Source organism: Amblyomma americanum, chromosome 9 (genome assembly GCF_052857255.1).
Source record: "Amblyomma americanum isolate KBUSLIRL-KWMA chromosome 9, ASM5285725v1, whole genome shotgun sequence".
NCBI classification, from domain to species: domain Eukaryota; kingdom Metazoa; phylum Arthropoda; class Arachnida; order Ixodida; family Ixodidae; genus Amblyomma; species Amblyomma americanum.
This window is the reverse complement of record NC_135505.1, coordinates 64,280,491-64,296,972: the sequence shown is the minus strand read 5'-3', so window position 1 is coordinate 64,296,972 and position 16,482 is coordinate 64,280,491. Positions and strand designations below refer to the sequence as shown.

General features: G+C 45.7%; 1 protein-coding gene across 1 annotated transcript in view; it reads right to left on the bottom strand.

Annotated features, from left to right (window-relative positions):
• Positions 1 to 15,310, bottom strand: part of LOC144103391 (uncharacterized) — a 35,783-nt gene extending 20,473 nt beyond the window's left edge. The window contains exons 1-2 of the mRNA XM_077636123.1: positions 14,811 to 15,310; positions 11,035 to 11,209 (exon numbers count right to left, since the gene is read on the bottom strand). Of these exons, the coding sequence (XP_077492249.1) occupies positions 11,035 to 11,209; positions 14,811 to 15,310 (675 nt within the window). The remainder of the gene's footprint in view (positions 1 to 11,034; positions 11,210 to 14,810) is intronic.
• Positions 15,311 to 16,482: the final 1,172 nt, after the last annotated feature.

Genomic DNA, 16,482 nt, shown 5'->3' with positions numbered 1-16,482 from the left:
ACCGGCATCGGTCCCCTATCAGTATTTGAGGGGCTCTCGGCAGTCCGGGTTGAATGTGAGCAACCTAAATGCTGCCGTCTATATGGGTCCGAAATGGGCCTGATCTATGTCATGTTTGAGCAGCCCACAAGGAGCCCATCTGGGTAGCAATTGATGAGCCCGAATGTTCCCCACATTCCCACATGGGCCGAGTCGGGCTCCGCACTCCACAGCCCAATTGGCCTTGCTTGGGAAGCAACACAGAGCTCATCGTGACTATGCTTGTAAGTGTAATCGACCTATGGCCGGATGAGGTTTTAAGATTCGCGGGGCTGACATTCCTCGGCATGATCACTGTGTCCGCCCTGCCAAAAGAAAAAAGGCAGAGAACCAACCAAGAAAGATCCGGCGAGTAAACTATACAGAAGGGTTGTTACGTCACCTTTAAAAGCTTTATAAAGCTCAGCATTAAGCCCATCCGGCGCAGATGATTTGCCCACTCTTATTTTTTGACAGAATATTGCACAAAGCAAAAACGGGCCACAAAATAATTTACAAAGTACTGCCATGGCTGACGAGGCAAGAGGCGTTCAGAGAACGCCTGACGAGGCCTCGTCTCCGAATGCACTGCACTACTAGTTACGCAATCTACCGACCGCGTGGTTAAGAAAAGAAATGCCATAAAAGTAATAATTTCCTCTATACACACAAACAGCATCAGCAGTTTACATCGATACCTGCGTTGTACAACATATATACAGCAACAGAAATACAGACAGATCATATATACCACAACAAAAATAGACAACAGAGGTCACAGTACGAGTTAAGTAGCCGCTTGCGCTAGCGCAATTATTCTCTGTTCTTTAGAATGTTGTTTCTTTAAAATACAAAAAGAGACCGCATACAGGGTAACGCAGCATGCATCTGAGTGAGGTAGATATGTTTCCTTCAACAAGAATTGTTTAACTTGCCATTTATAGGTACCTTTAGAGTTCGCGTTACAAGGAATTTCAATTAACTCCAGAAATGGGTTTAATAATGTTGGAATTTTATAGTTAACTGACTGCGTCCCATAAGCCGTTCTAACCGCTTATGTAGCAAATGGTACTGTTCTCAGATTGTAGCCGCAATGAGGACGCTCAAATGTAGCGAGAAAGCCAGCTCATCACATTTGATTTCTCGAAATATTCGCAATGCTAAGTGTTGGCGAAATATGTTACAAATGTCATCACTTTTTTTGATAGAAAAGCCCTTGGGTATGTTCATGAACTGATAGGTTTTCGATGAAGTGGATAGCTTTCTTCTGCATATATGATTTTGAAATTTTATTTGTTTATTACATACTTTAGACCCTTGTCAGGGTTCAAGCAGGATCATCATCATCATCATCATCATCATCAGCCCTACTACACCCACTGCAGGGCAAAGGCCTCTCCCATGTCTCTCCAATTAACCCTATCCTGTGCCAGCTGCATCCACCCTTTGCCTGCAAACTTCTTAATCTCATCCGCCCATCTAACCTTCTGCCGCCCCCTGCTACGCTTACTTTCTCTTGGAACCCACTCCGTTACCCTTAAAGACCAGCGGTTATCTTGCCTTCGCATTACATATGCCCTGCCCAAGCCCATTTCTTTCTCTTGATTTCGACTAGGATGTCATTAACCCGTGTTTGTTCCCTCACCCACTCTGCCCGCTTCCGATCTCTTAACGTTACACCTATCATTTTTCTTTCCATGGCTCGCTGCGTTGTCCTTAACTTAAGCTGAACTCTTTTCGTTAGCCTCCACGTTTCTGCCCCGTAGGTAACAAAATCAAGAGAAATATGCATAAGGAAAAAGTAACGAGTATTACCAAACTAAAACAACGCCATAACATGATCGCAATCGGATGTTGTCCACGAAAAAAAAAACAATAAATAAAAGAGTCAGTTATCGCAAAATACGGTGCTAGTGATTGTGAGGATGCCGAGTATGTTCGTATGATAACGAGGATAAGTACTGAGCAGAGTTCAAAGCTGACTTCTGGTTAAGCAAAGAATAAAGAAGTCAAGTCGCGGTTTCTTCGCGTTTCAACTGATTCGCTAATAGTAGCCGCTATTAATTGCGTGGGGGAGTTGGTGATTTTAAACTTCGAATAAATAAACTGAACAGCTTTTCTCTAAAGGCTCTCTATTTTGTTCATGTTAAGTTTAGAAATTGCACCCCATACAATTGAAGCATATTCGAGCTTTGGCCTGATGTATGCGTTATATGTCAATAGTTTTACGTTAGGAAGAGAATTTCTACGTTTATACCTCAGGAAACATAGATTTGTAAACGCGGAACAACATAAGTGCTTTATGTGCGAATTCGAGGAAAGATTGTTTTTGTTACACCTACTTATTTTTAGCGGTAACCTGCTTTAGTGGCGATCGAAGAGTGATACATGTGGTTTAGTGGATTCTTTTTATTTGTAGTTCGGGACGAAACTTTTTTCAGTGTTAACCAGGGCACAGGGTAAGCCCTATACTTCCCATGCATTTTAGGCCATGTTGAGGTACATGTTTCTCACTAACTACTAACAGTAGCCTAATAATACATATATCATTGTTTGCCAAATTTTGTGCTCTTTTTACTGAACTAGAATATTTGAAATGTGTTGAAAATTCGATTTTTATTAAAATTTTTTCCGGTAGTACACAAATCTGGCCTTTCTTTGCGCATTTCAAAATTCATAACAGAATAACTGCTCAGTGAAATTGCTTAATTCTAGTTCAGTAGTTGGCAACACTTATGTAGATGATTTCAAAAAAAAATCAGCCGTCTGTCTTGAAAGGCATTGGAAATAATGGTACCTTTGTAAGAAACAAATACTGTTTTGAGATAATAGAGCGTAAAGAGAAAAAAGATGTGAAAAACCATTTTTTATTCGCAGAAACGCCTCCATAGTAATTGGTTTAATAGCCCCCTGCTTCGTAGTCACTGTCGCCGTCATTTTTTGCTTTTCGGCTTGTCGTTTTGACTGTCGGGCCTCTTTTGTAAGCTGTCGTGTTGCTCGGTCCGCAAAGTACATGCGCTTATGGTCAGCTTCCCTCAGCCACTTGATGGTGTTGCTCCCTGGGTTCAATCCATACGCCTTCAAAACGTTGGCCCGTGCGATGCTACCATCATTAAATGAAAGAACAGCATCCAGTGTTGCCATCCGTAGGGTCCGAAGCCTAACAAACACATTCTTTGGCGCGCGTTCCCAAACAACATGGTTGAACGACTCATTTGCATTTTGAGTTCGCCCATGCAGGCACTTCTCTAGGAGCTCAGCCTTCGATAGCTCCCTATAAAGGGGTTTGATAGCCTCCAAGACAGATGCAGGCAAACTCTCCTTGTGGAAAAATGGCTTGCCCTCTGACTGACTTCTGTTGAAGGCACACCACGTATCAGGTCCCTTTGGGCAAAGTCCATGGCATGGGTCATCGTCTGTGGCCGATAAGTGGAAGGAGGTTGCCCTAACGGCCTTTCGCATTTCATCCAGGTTTCCTACATTTCTTCTGATGGCCAAACCATAGTACGTCTGGAGCTTGTCAATTACTGCATCAGTCAGTCGGCCTCGGCCCGAGAGGCTCTTTCCATCAGAGAGTTTTCCTGCTTTGTTTCCTTTTTTTAGCCTTCGTAACCTTGTGCCCATCCTTTTTAGCACGTGCCCTATGCACTCAACCTTGGATATTTCAACGGACTCACCATATGGCATTTGTGTCTTCACAGCCATAAAAGCCTTGCTGTCACCATCCCCAAGGTATTTGACGTATCGAACGCCGTGAAGCTCCTCACTCCTGCCGAAAATTTTCAGTGCTCCTGCGACTTCCATTCCACCGCTGGTGCCTTGGTAGTTGCTTTGGCACACCTCTCTATGAAGGGGGTCACTGTTTGTACCCTTGATGCTGCACTTTGGACAACGTTTAGACAAAACCTCCACATCGAGCACTTTCCCAGAGTCTACACTGGTCGCAGAGACTATGCCGTTATTGGAAGTATGGCCTCGCTTCTGCCAGCTTTCATCAAGAGCAACTGCGATGTCTTTATCCCCCTCATTCAGCTGCACAGCTTCGTCAGCTGCCCTTTTCATCGACTCCTGAGCAGCAGCTTCGATGTGACCTAGAAGCTCTTGATTGTATTTCGCAAACTTTGTCGGCGGCTTAGGAAGGTTTAGCATAGCACAGAGTATATTTCCTGCAGCCATTCCCTTACCAATGGACCTCAAGGCATACACTAACCTGAGGTTGGCTTCATAGAGGCCAGAAGTAGTTTTCTTCAACGTCTCAAATCGTTGTGCGGCACTACACTCTTCACAGTTCAAACTGTAAACGCTTGCAACACCTACCCGTTTTGTCACAATTTCGATGAGCTCAACACTTCCACCGCACTCTCTGCACACACAAATCTGTGTAATTGCGGCACAAATGCCGCCCATGTCCATTAAGGCATATTGGCTGCTGCTCTGTAGCACATCCTCTTCCTGGAAGCACAGCGGAAATCTTGAAAGCTTCGATGTCGAGGAGCTGGCGCGTTCGGCGTTCGGGATCTCATTCGGTCGTGGACATCCTTTTGCTTTTTCACGATGAGCGTAGCGGTTGCCGTGAAATTCACGCCTGCCGAAGGCCTTCTTTGCCCTGGGCATCTCAACTTAGCAGCAACCAACACCGGCACAATTTACAATACTGATCGAAAGGGATAGCACTCGAACGCATCTGCATGAAGGTTGCAGAAACGTGGAAAAAACGTGCAAAGCGTCTCAGGATTGTCTTGGCTAAAAAAGAGGTGCTGTACAATAGTTGCAAAACATTTTTTTATATGTAGTTGATTTTAGACAAGTTTTGAAATCAGGTGGTGGACTTTTTGGTTGAAACAATTGACGTTAATCCTGAAAGGCTGCGTGGCCGCTCACTACTTGGTTTCGGAAAAAGCGTTTTTCAGCCGTAAATATGGCTTTCTGAGGAAAGTGCGATCATGGAACATGTGTAGAAAGAATTGAACTTCTAAAATTCCAAAAGAAAAAAAACGATTTTTTTTTCTAATTTTACCTTACCCTGTGCCCTTAACCATGCCAAACTCACTGCAGCTATCACGTGCACTTTTTTCGACTCAGATCAAGGTCAATTTGATTCGAAGTACAGAAAATTTGACGAAATACCACACAATCATCAGCAAACGAGCGTATATGTGTTCCTGAAATTACCAAATTAACAATAACATTTACGTATAGTTGAAAAAGCAAAGGCCCCAACACACTTCCTTGGTTGCACATCACAGGTGACTGGGAGACAACTGGAGCTGCACCCATCGCCTGAAGAAAACTGCACTGTAATATTAAGATAGCCTGCAATTCATGATATTAAAATGTGTGGTAGATCCACGTTTTTTTAGTTTTTGAATGCGTTTTCCGTACTGAACTATATCAAATGCATTTCTAAAATTCATAAGATAACGTCTATCTCACGACTGACGTGTAATGTTTTAGAAAAAGTATATACTTTTGTAACACAATGTTGTTTTGTTTATAGGGTTTAACGTCGAAAAGCGACTCCGGCTATGAGAAACGCCGTAGTAGAGGTCTCCGGAAATTATTACTACTAGGGGGGTCTTTAACAGTACACGGGCCTTCAGAATTTTGCCTCCATCGTAATCCCACCACCGCGAACAGGATCGAGCCCATGCCTCACGGGTCAGCAGCCGGGCGCCATAACCACTGAGCCACCGCGGCGGCTTGTAACTGTGTCACTGTGGAATAGCCCTTTATAATTCCGTGCTGAAAATTGCTTAATACAGTGTGTTCTTAAGAAAAATAATTGTTTTGCATTAATGTGTTCAGACAGCTTACAGCATGCAGATGTCAAAGAAATCGGACGGTAATTTTGTATTAAAGAGCAGTTGCCTTTCTTAAAGATGGGAACAACTAAAGCTGTTTTGCATTTAATCGGAAGTTTTTTATGAGAGCAGTCATTTTCTAAAAGCACGAAAAGGAACTTCGAAACAATGTCAGCATTCCACCGTAAAAAAACACATTCGGTAAATTATTAGGGCCGGGAGCTGTTCTAGATTCCAATTCTAAAAGCAAATGAAAGAGGCCAGGGAGACTAACAAAGTCTACTTCTGACACTGGGAAGTATGACGCGTTACGCACACATTGTAAACCTGTTTTGAAGAATACGCTGTGAAAAGAAGGATTAAAATTCTGCGCAATGGCAATCGAATCCGACATAGTGTCTCCGTTCATTGTTATTTTTTTTAATAATCTGCTTACTATCACTCAGATAATTTGAACTTTTACGGGGGTCATTTTTAACAAAACTAAATAACGTTGTGATAAATTACAGATCCTTTCTTTCACGAAACGCGCAATCAAGATAATTTTTACCGTATGAATACTTGTGGACCGTCCTTTTTCTTGGCTCGTTTTAGGTTTCGAGCAAGTTGAATAATCTTACGCAACATCCAAGGTGTGTTTGTCCAGTTTTTTTCACTTAATTTTGCACGAAGCCAGTTACAGAGCGTTGACAAATTTGAGCAAATCGCTCGCATAGCTTACAGATGCCATCACTTTCACCAAAACCGGATAAACAAGATTCAATGTGTTCAATCACTGCGGCATCATCAGCCCTTGAATAATGCTTGAAAGAGATTACGGGACTCACTTTTTTTGTTAAAGGAACAGCACTTGACTAACTAGAATATGACTCTTACCAGGTGAACTGAAAGGGCTGTTTCAACGAACGCAGTGCGCATGGTATAGTAGCGGGTAAGGAAAAACTAGGTTTGATTTAGCGGGGCCTGCCGGCCCAAAGCGACTCAGGCTATGAGGGGTGCCGTAGTGAAGGACTCCGGAAATTTCGACCATTTTTGCCTTCATCGAAATTCGACCGCCAAAGCCACCACGGCGGCTAAAACAAACTAGGTCGAGTATAGAAGAGGATGAACCGACTAGGTCCATTTACACCACTAGGTCCATTTAGAATTTCATCCAAATCAAGAGTAACCATGATATCAAGCATAATATCTGCACTACTCCCAGATGTATCGCACTCTTTGATGCGGTCCCAGAAACACCTGGCAGATTATGGTCACTCATTAACACCATTTTTTTTGAAAATGAGACATATGATCTTGTATGTTCATAAGGTGGTAGGGAGGAGCATCCGGCGGTCTGTAGCCTGCATACAGGATAAAACAATGACCACAGCAAGATCTGTCCTTTTAGGCGGGAGCTGAATGAATCGTGATAGGCTGCTCGCGAATAGCAACTGGATCGCAACCCAAGTTCCACCGATGGCAGCAACTACCATAACAGGGCACTGGCGCAGCGTTAGCGCTTCACCACTGCGCCAGAACTGGTAGGACGACTGACAGGGATGGATGAATGTAGAGAATGGCCGATTCCGAATATATGAACATTAACTCACTGTCACTATCCGAACAACTGGCATCTGTGGACACTGAAAGCGAACGCCAGAACAGAAGAGAAACCGAACTGCTAGCGTACCTAATTTTGATTTGGCATAACTGCGAAAAGCGACCAATTTTTTTTGCATTTCCACTGCCACTGCCTTGCCGCACAGACTCATATTCACTTCTATCCATTGCAGGCCGCCCGGCACACGAGTGGTTATCAATTAAGCCTCGGACGTAGCCTGCAGATGTGGCTTATGCACAGAAACGCCGGAGGGGGGCGGAAACCTTGTTTTATAAACGCAGGCATCAACAAGCGGGGGAGCTTTTTGCTTCGGCGAAGGACCGGCTTAAGACGGCCAACTAGGATTACGAATGACTGAAGTGCTTGAACAGGCGCTTGCGCCCAGGTTCTTTATGCTTTTCCGGATTACTGCATATCGCCGTGCTTATGGTTTGCCTTTGGAAACCTCGCGTAGGCGAGGGTTTTTTTTTTTTGGCTTCGCTTGCGGCAATAAATGCCCCGCTCTCGCCATATTAGCTTGTGTTGCTTGTTGGGTGAGCGGCGGTTCACGCACCCTTTTAAGCGGAAGGCATGACTTTCATTTAAGTCTCATGATCTACCGACTGAGCTAGCCGTAATCACATTCCCGATGGAGAACTCTATTTTGCAGAAGGCTACAGCAGCAGGTCGGAGCTTGACGCAGTAGGCACAGGGCCTCCGCAGCCGTCTGAAGGCCAACCTGATGGAGGGAAGGGAACACCTAGACATCGCTAGAACGAAACAACGCCAGCAGTCGGAAGAGGGCAGACGACCAGTGGAGCCTGCCGTTGGTGATAGGGTTCTCCAGCAGATTCACCCACTGCTTCTTTGGCAGACTGACAGGACGAGCCCTATGAGGTGAAGAAACTCATATCGCCAGTATCCTAGGATCTGCGTACTCCAGCTGGCGGCCGTGAAACAGAACCAGCGAACAACAGTCAGCTTATGCCATACTTCTGTTGGACATACATTCAGTTGCTGCAGAATCGATTCACAAGGCGGCTTGAACCGGGCGTGCTTCAGCGAGGTTAATTACAACGGACACAAGCGGCGTGTACAGAAGAACGGAGCCAGGTCGTAAAGAATAACTACTCCCCAGAATCTACTTTGCAGTTATGAGGAGTGCCTGAGTCTCTTGTTGGACACGGAACGATAGCTGCCTGACAGCCGGTGTGATTTAGAAGACAAATGATTTCCAAAACGGATCAGAGGAGCCGCGTGATTCACCAAAGCCCGGATTTTCGGAGCCCTTCACCGCGGCGCCTCTCATAGCCTGAGTCACTTTGGGAGGTTAAACGCGCATAAACCATAACCTATATGGGCGCAAAAAGGACTAAGTTGGCCTTTCTGGCATAGCGTTTTTAGGGATTGGTATTGTGACCAAGTGCAGGTGTAGTTTACGGGCACTGAAAAAACAAAAGAAAAACGAGCTGCTGTCCCATACGTAGCGGGAATTAGCGAAGCGCTTGCACGTATTTTCCGCAAGGATGGCGTCAACATCACGCACGTCCCCGCTGGCATGGTGCGAACAGAACTGGTGAATGTGAAGGACAAGCTCCCTCGTGAAAGATTTCCAGCCGTTGTGTATGAAATTTACTGCGCCGATTGCTCATCAATATATATCGGCGAAACAAAGGACTTCAGGAGACGCTTGAGAGAGCACCAGAACGACGTCCGAAACCAGAAAGCAGCATCTAACGCCATCGCCTAGCACGTGCAAGGATCTGGCCACGAGATTAACTGGGATGAAGTAAAGATATTGACAACAAAAAAGAACACATCAGCACGGCAGAATCTTGAGTCTTTTATCATACAGACATCCTCTAACACATTAACAGGAACGACGGAACTCTACATCCTATCTATACTAAATCATTAAAAACGCTACTGGGTGCTACAAAAGAACGGATCCGTGCGCCGATTGCTTCATAGTGAACAAGGGAGGCGTAGTGACACGAAACGTCTCTTCATCTTTTGACTTCGGCCATTGACCAGCAATCTGCATCACCATGATTCCTGACCAGACGGTATGCCGTCAAACCCTCCACTGCAACAATAGTGGTGTGGTTTAAGTACACTTAATTATTATCCCCCTCCCCACTCTCTAATATGCAGCAGATTTCTACAGCATTCCGCTGCGCATCATTTGAGAGTTGTTCCACTTTTCAATCTCCTTACAAAAGAAGAAAAATCAGTATACAGGCGTGCGCGCCTTAAAATGATGTTTAATCCTGTCGAAGTTTCTTCATTCCCAGCGCTTTGCAGCCTTTCAGACATCATCATTAACTTCTCGTCAACTATGTTCATTGAAGGAAAAACACCTGAAATTTTGTCATCCAGTGAACCCTACTTGTGTACCATCTGCTGCTAGCGTGCCACCGTCCACTTCGTAGTTTCACTACAGTTTAATCAAGGAAGAAGCTTAATCGTCACCATCTTTATGATATTTGCCCCTGAAGAGCAGGGACTGAAACATGATTAACCCTTCCGGAGCTTGTAGTGACATTTGACACCAAAACGCCAAATTTTCCGCTCGCGACTCAGTAATTGACGAAAATGCCATTTTTAATACAATATTTACTTTAGGATCCATGATGCTATCAGTATCGCTGCTCAAGCATTTTCATTGGGCTATGTTCGGCTACTTTGTCTTGAGATCGCGTGTTTAGTGTGTTCATGAAGAACTTCCGCTTGCCCCGCGGCTGAGAGATATCCGTGCCGCATAAGCCTATGGATGAGGACAATTTGTTGTCGCCTGTACAGAACAGCATTTGATCAAGATACAGGCACGAAAGATTATCTCTCACTATAAGAGTTTTTCTACAGCAAACAGGTGGTTTTAAAACAGGCACAAGAGAGATGCATTGTGCCTCGGGCATTCTGAGAACTTAGAAGTGCTGGGCTCCGCGCTTAGTGTTACTGAAGCGCTTCATGAAGTTCAATAGATAAGGACGTTACTGATTTAGGGAAATTCCTAAACACGTTTACAATCGCCTTCCAGGAAGGCTAGCAATTTCTGAACGTGTATTGTTGATGTGACTACTATTAGCGGGAACCCACGTCTATCCGGGACAAGATCAAGGAGAAATGGTACAAAACGCATTGTTAACGTGAGACAGCCGCGTCATTTGTGGTATCTGGAAGATCCATGTATCTCTTACACACTAAAAAAAGGTGCATTAGAGTTCTCCAGAGTGCAAAATAAATTTTTTTGTTCTCTTCTTTATTGTCAATTGCGGTAACCAATAAGATCTATTCGGCGTTTTAAATTCACTGAACGCTGGTGTCTTATTTAACACCATACCTTTGAATCAATACTCAAAGCGTGATCTTCAAATCTTTAGCGCATGGTAATGCGCCTTAGATATTGTAAAAACACAGTGCAGAAAATTTGCGACGGAGCTAAAAATCCAGGGCCGAAAGGGTTAAAGCAGCAAAGTGTATCATCGCTCATATGACATGATAATTAGACTGCCCATTAATTCAGCTGCAAATCATGCACCAAAGCTCATTCGCAAATACACCTTGCTCTCGTCTAACTTATTGATCGCGAATTCCAGTAATTTTTTAATCGCAGTCACCCGCGATGCTCACCTTGCTGAGACAGCGGAACAAGAAACCTGCAGCCTTTCCCCTCGATCTGATGGAGTGGTCAGGTATCTTCTGGAGGAGGATTTCTCGGACGAGGCGCCGGCTGAAAGCTGCCCTGTACTTCTCCAAAGGGTCAAGGTAGAGGTTGTCGCTGCTGTCCCAACCTTTGCACACGTGCCTGCGGATTGAAAATTACGTGGTTTGACGGCAAATATTTCGACGATCTCGTGTCGTACGGGCGCATTCTTTCTTCGCGTTGAGTAATGAACGGCGTCCGCTTTAGCAGTCTGCTGCTGGCAGCGTTGACATGCGTTGTACGCGCCAGTTGGGATATGGCGTCTGGAGTTTTAGTCGCAAGGGTGCATATGGGCTCTTACAAACGAGGCGGTGGGGGATACTGGATTAACTTCCGCCAACTGGGGTTCTTTAGTATGCACTGACATCATACAGGAAAAGGGGTTTCTTGAATTTCACGTCATCGAAATTCTTCAGCAGCACCCAAGACTTGAAAAAGAGAGAAATACCGTCGTCACACATTGTATTCTCCAAAATCGAAGTGACCGAATTACACTGTACTAGTCCTGTCCGCAAGCCTCACGTCTAGAAAACGCCAGGAGATTTGCTCTTCTGGCGTCTGCTGACCAGCTTCGACGGGTACCTCTAGTAGTGAAAAAGATGGCCTAGAAAACCACATTATGTGGTAGGATTTAGGTAATGTTATCGGAAGATTATATAGTTTATATCATCTTGCGCCCAGTTGGCGAAGTTTTCTTGGAAAGCCGAAGACACATACTTTACCAGATAGCCCGTAAAATTAAGCCACTACGTCCGAATATTTTAAAAGACACGGCCTATAAGGAAATGTTTTGAAGTGACAACCACCGGTTGCACTGTTATTATGTCATTTCCGTGTTGTGTATCGGTGAAAGAAACGTGAGCTGAAATCGCGCTGCTTTTAAACTGGTACGTGGTATTAAGGTGCTCAACTAAGCTCATGCTTTGATGATAGGCTTCCAGCTGTTTGCTTCTATTGCGGTACACTACGAATACGAAGGGACAGTGAGCCGCGGAGGAAATAGGTACAAAGAAGGCGCCACATCCAGGGTCCTGCGAGCTTAGAGGGACGCTAAGACAACTCCAGTGTTAATTAGTGAAAGTGCATTTTAAGGCTTCCTCTAGCTATGTTGACATTTGTTCGGTGGTAAAATATGTTCTGATTTTGTCTCTTTTCAGAAATTTAAATTTAAAAGTGCAACACATTTGTAGCCACCCCTCGATTCATACTGGCGACGTCAAGAATGAAAAGGACACTGTAATCACGGTTTGAAAGCGAATGGTGCCGCAGCTGAGCTAGGAGATCCGTGGCTTAAATTTGTTTGCTTAATCATACTGTTAACCCTCTAGTCAGGTTGTAGCGACCATCATCGCAGCGCTGCGCCTCCTGCGCTGGCGACAGCGAGCTTGGAGCGCTTAGCTTTGGCGTGCGCGAGCATTGAATGCTGGAGAGCTCTCGAGGTCGGCGAGCATGCTTCGCTCCTCAGCTGGCTAGGCCTCGCCTTGATGGTGCCAATCTGAGAGGCACAACGGAATGTCGGAAGGAAGACTCCATGCAAAATGCCCACAACCTTCACAAATTTCTTGACAACACTGGCCTCTCCCTCAACCTCCTGTTTTGTCCTGTTATGGCAACAAAGCTGGCCACCGTATTTTTAAACTAACTCCATTTTCAATCACTATTGACAACGCACCACTTCCTCATGTGGAACATACAAATGTTTCGGGCATTCAGGTTCACGCTTCAGGCAAAGGCACGGCTTGGTTTTTAGCTATGCGCAACCGTGTTCTGAACACATTTGGCCTCATTCGCAGAATAGCCAATGGATCTGGATGTGCCCGCTTCGATACAGTTGGGCAACTTGTTCGGGCTGTCTTTTAACTTCAGCTCCTATACCAGGCTCATTTCCAACATTTAACGAAATGACAATGGCTCACACTTGAGGCACTCGACCACGAAGCCATGCGAGTCCTTACTGGCATACCTCGAGTAACTCCTATTTGTCTGCTGCAGGAGTGTGCGCAGCTCAACACACTGGCCCAAACCAACAGAGTGCGGAAAGGTTCCCTTCGTCCCACGTTCGGGCCTCAACCGCTTCCACGGGAGTACTGTCCCATTTCTACCAGTCATGAGTTCTCTTTGCCGTTACCTCCAGCCCTTTGTGCGAAACTTGAAGGCGGTATCCTTTATATAGATGTCGCCATAAATCATTCGGTGGGGCCAACTGTTTTTATAATTCCAGCAAACCCTCACCTCTACAGCCCCAAAAGCTACTGTACTGACACTTCATGTCCTCTGGACTTAAACTACGAGAAACTGTAAATTCTATAACAGCTTTACATTCCAAACCTCCCTGTAACCAGGTGCACATATTTACTCATTATCAAGAAGCTCAGAAGCATCTAGAGAGAATCCGTGGCACTTTTCGGGTTTCTCATGGCATATAAGATTCTTGTCAATCCTAACAGGTGCCAATAATCATCACCTGGCTTTAGCTTGCGCAGATCTCCATAACATCGCAGCTGACGTGCTTTAACCGACTTACCACAAATTCCCCTTACCTCTTTGCCACCAGATCCATTTCTGACACGTTTAACATATTCATCCTTCCTAAGGCACAGTACACGTGCTCTTCTCTTGTGCACCTACTTCCTTCCCCATAACCTATCATGGGTGAAGATCTTTGTGAGGCGGCTCTGAGTCGGGGTGGCCCTCATACCACCAGTTCGCCACCAGTGCCAAGTGAGAAGATTCCTGCGCCGTAAAAATGCCCTCAATGCGAAGCACTCGCTTACGACACTACTGTACACCACCTGCTGTGGACATGCTCAGGAACTTCGCTGTTGCGCGCTCGTGTTCTTCAAGATGCAGGCCTGTCTTCCAATAATGACACAAAGTTCCACTTGTGGTTGACGAAAATTGCGCTCGAAAGTTACGTGACTTTTTACATATAACCAAACTTCATGCTTTTTTAACGTTTCATACCATTCGTTACTGACATGTTTTATGCCGTGTGGTAACTTTAGCGCCACAAATAATAAAATATTATAACTATGTCATTTTGTCCATTTACTGCGATTCCCATTTGAAAAATCTTAAGGGAACACTTAAGCTCCTGCAGACGGGTTATGACACAATAGCTCTAATGCGTCCCTTGGCCAGCTTGTGGCCCTATTGGTATCACTTCGCAAACGCGAGCAGTTTTTTCTGTATTTCATCGTCACTTAGCGATTAACCTGCTCTTAGGAATACAATGCTATAAGATTAAAAATCCCTCCCGCGTAACTACTCCTTCTCAGTTGCCTATGTATGTTTTCCCTACGCACGAATACGCGCCAAATTGGTCGTTCTCTACTTTACATTCATAGATTGCGGAGACTCCACATGCTACTACCGGCGCAGAAGTGAAGCAATGCGCCACCGCGGGGAAAGGCGGAAGCTTAATAACATGGCCACCGGTTGGGCTTCTGGGACCCTGGTTGCTCTTCCCGAAGAACCTCTTGCGACAAATCAATAGTTTTACTTGCATCTGCCACATTGAGCAGATTGCTCATAGTTGGATGGGAACGTTGTCAAAAAGTCACAAGGTCACGTCAGGTAGCTGCAAGGTGGGGCACCCGCTTTTTTGCTCACAACGCTGCCACCACCTGCGGCTACGGCACCGGATATTCTGAAGGACGTGAGCCTTAAAGCAATCGCGTTAACAAAGAGCGTGAACACTTACCCGTAGAAGTCGTCGCACGGGTGCACGCTGGTGTCCAGGGAGCGTCTGAGATCTTCGTCCAGGGTGAGGCAGCCGTCCCGACAGGTTTTAAGGCGGCCCAAAAGCACGACGGGCGTGACTACCAGCGTTGCCGATGTGGCCGCGGCCAGGCTGACCACGAACGAGGCGTAGCGTAGATAGCGACCCGCGTGCGACGCATCCTCTGGAGGCGAGGACTCGCGTTCGGCGTCCCCTCTGAGTGCCTCGTCCCGCGCCTGCTGGCGTCGCTCGGAGTACTCGATCTTGGGCCGCTCTCTTTGGGGCCAGCTGTCGGTCTCTTGCTCCGTGTAGAAGCGGTGTCGAGAGACCGGGAGGTCTATGGGCTCCATGGCAATCAATGAGAGTTGCTCTTCTTTGCACAATGGACGCAAGAAGCACAGCAGGAGAGCGTGAAGCGTTCTGCGACCAGGCACGATCTTCTTACTCTTCTTCTGCGCGTGCCAGCTCGTTGCAGGTGCCATGAGCGCGCGAGATTTCATTTGCATACAAAATGCACCGGTCGCCATGATAAACAAGAAAAATTATTACAGGTGTACAAAAAATGCGCAGAGAATTACACATGCGATAAAAGAAATTTACTCAAGCAGTACTGGTTGCACATTTACATTTTAGGTTGAACCCCCTCGATCGCGTCTTTGAAGATGATTTCGGCTCGACGTTTCCGTGCAACTGGAGCGTTATCGTGGATTTTAGTTGGTGGGCAGCCTTCAGAATGATGCAGGTGGGTTGCTGGCAGTGGCTGGAGGTTTACTGTAGAGTGAAGGTGGGCGGAGTTGCTTCTGGAGGGCTATAGTAGCGGTTGCGCGCGCACTTCCGGATGGGTGATCGGAGGAGTGCACAGGCTACAGGCCACAGGCCTAACACACATGGACAAGAAGAAACACATACACAAATACACTGTCAAATTTTATGGAAAGTTTGACTGTACTAGAAACGCAGTAAAAGTGTCATTGTGCCATAGTACACTTCAGTGTGGGCGCGCATCTTGCTCATGAGCTGAACAACAATAATTATCAACCCTGCAGTGACGAGAGGTTGAGGTTGTTGTAAACTGCAGGTGGGGCCCTGTATGGACGCTCCCAGCCCGGGTTGCAGTAATGGCGGTCGCGAGCTCCACCAAGTTTCCGAACCATATCTTGCAGGCCACCGCGCAGCCTGAAGCGGCCCTCTCGGGATGTTTGGGTGAGCGGGAGCAAGAATAAGAAGCAGAAATTCGGAAGTGTCCGTTAAGAGGATTTTTTTCTTTTCGCACAGACAAGCCCCTTGTATTAAACGAAAGCAAATCAAGAAATAGAATAATTACAGAGCGGAGTGAACTGGGCATGAAATGAAGAATATGTAAGGGGTTAAAGGTAGATATGTGAACCACTGGGTGCAAAAGAACGCACAAACTGAAATGGCAAGCCGCGTCTACCAACTCGGGTGTCGATGTGAAAAATTGTAAAACATTGCTCATCAATGATTCCTAACATAATGAGTATGTCAAAAAATAACGCTGACAATGTTCGAGTCTTCTCAGAGAACCAGTACTGTTATTATAAGCATTTAAGAAGTTCAATAGCAGACGACCCGTGCACGCGCCTGCTTACCGCGCAGTTAGGCAAATTACCGCACGTGACGTGGATAAGGGTCA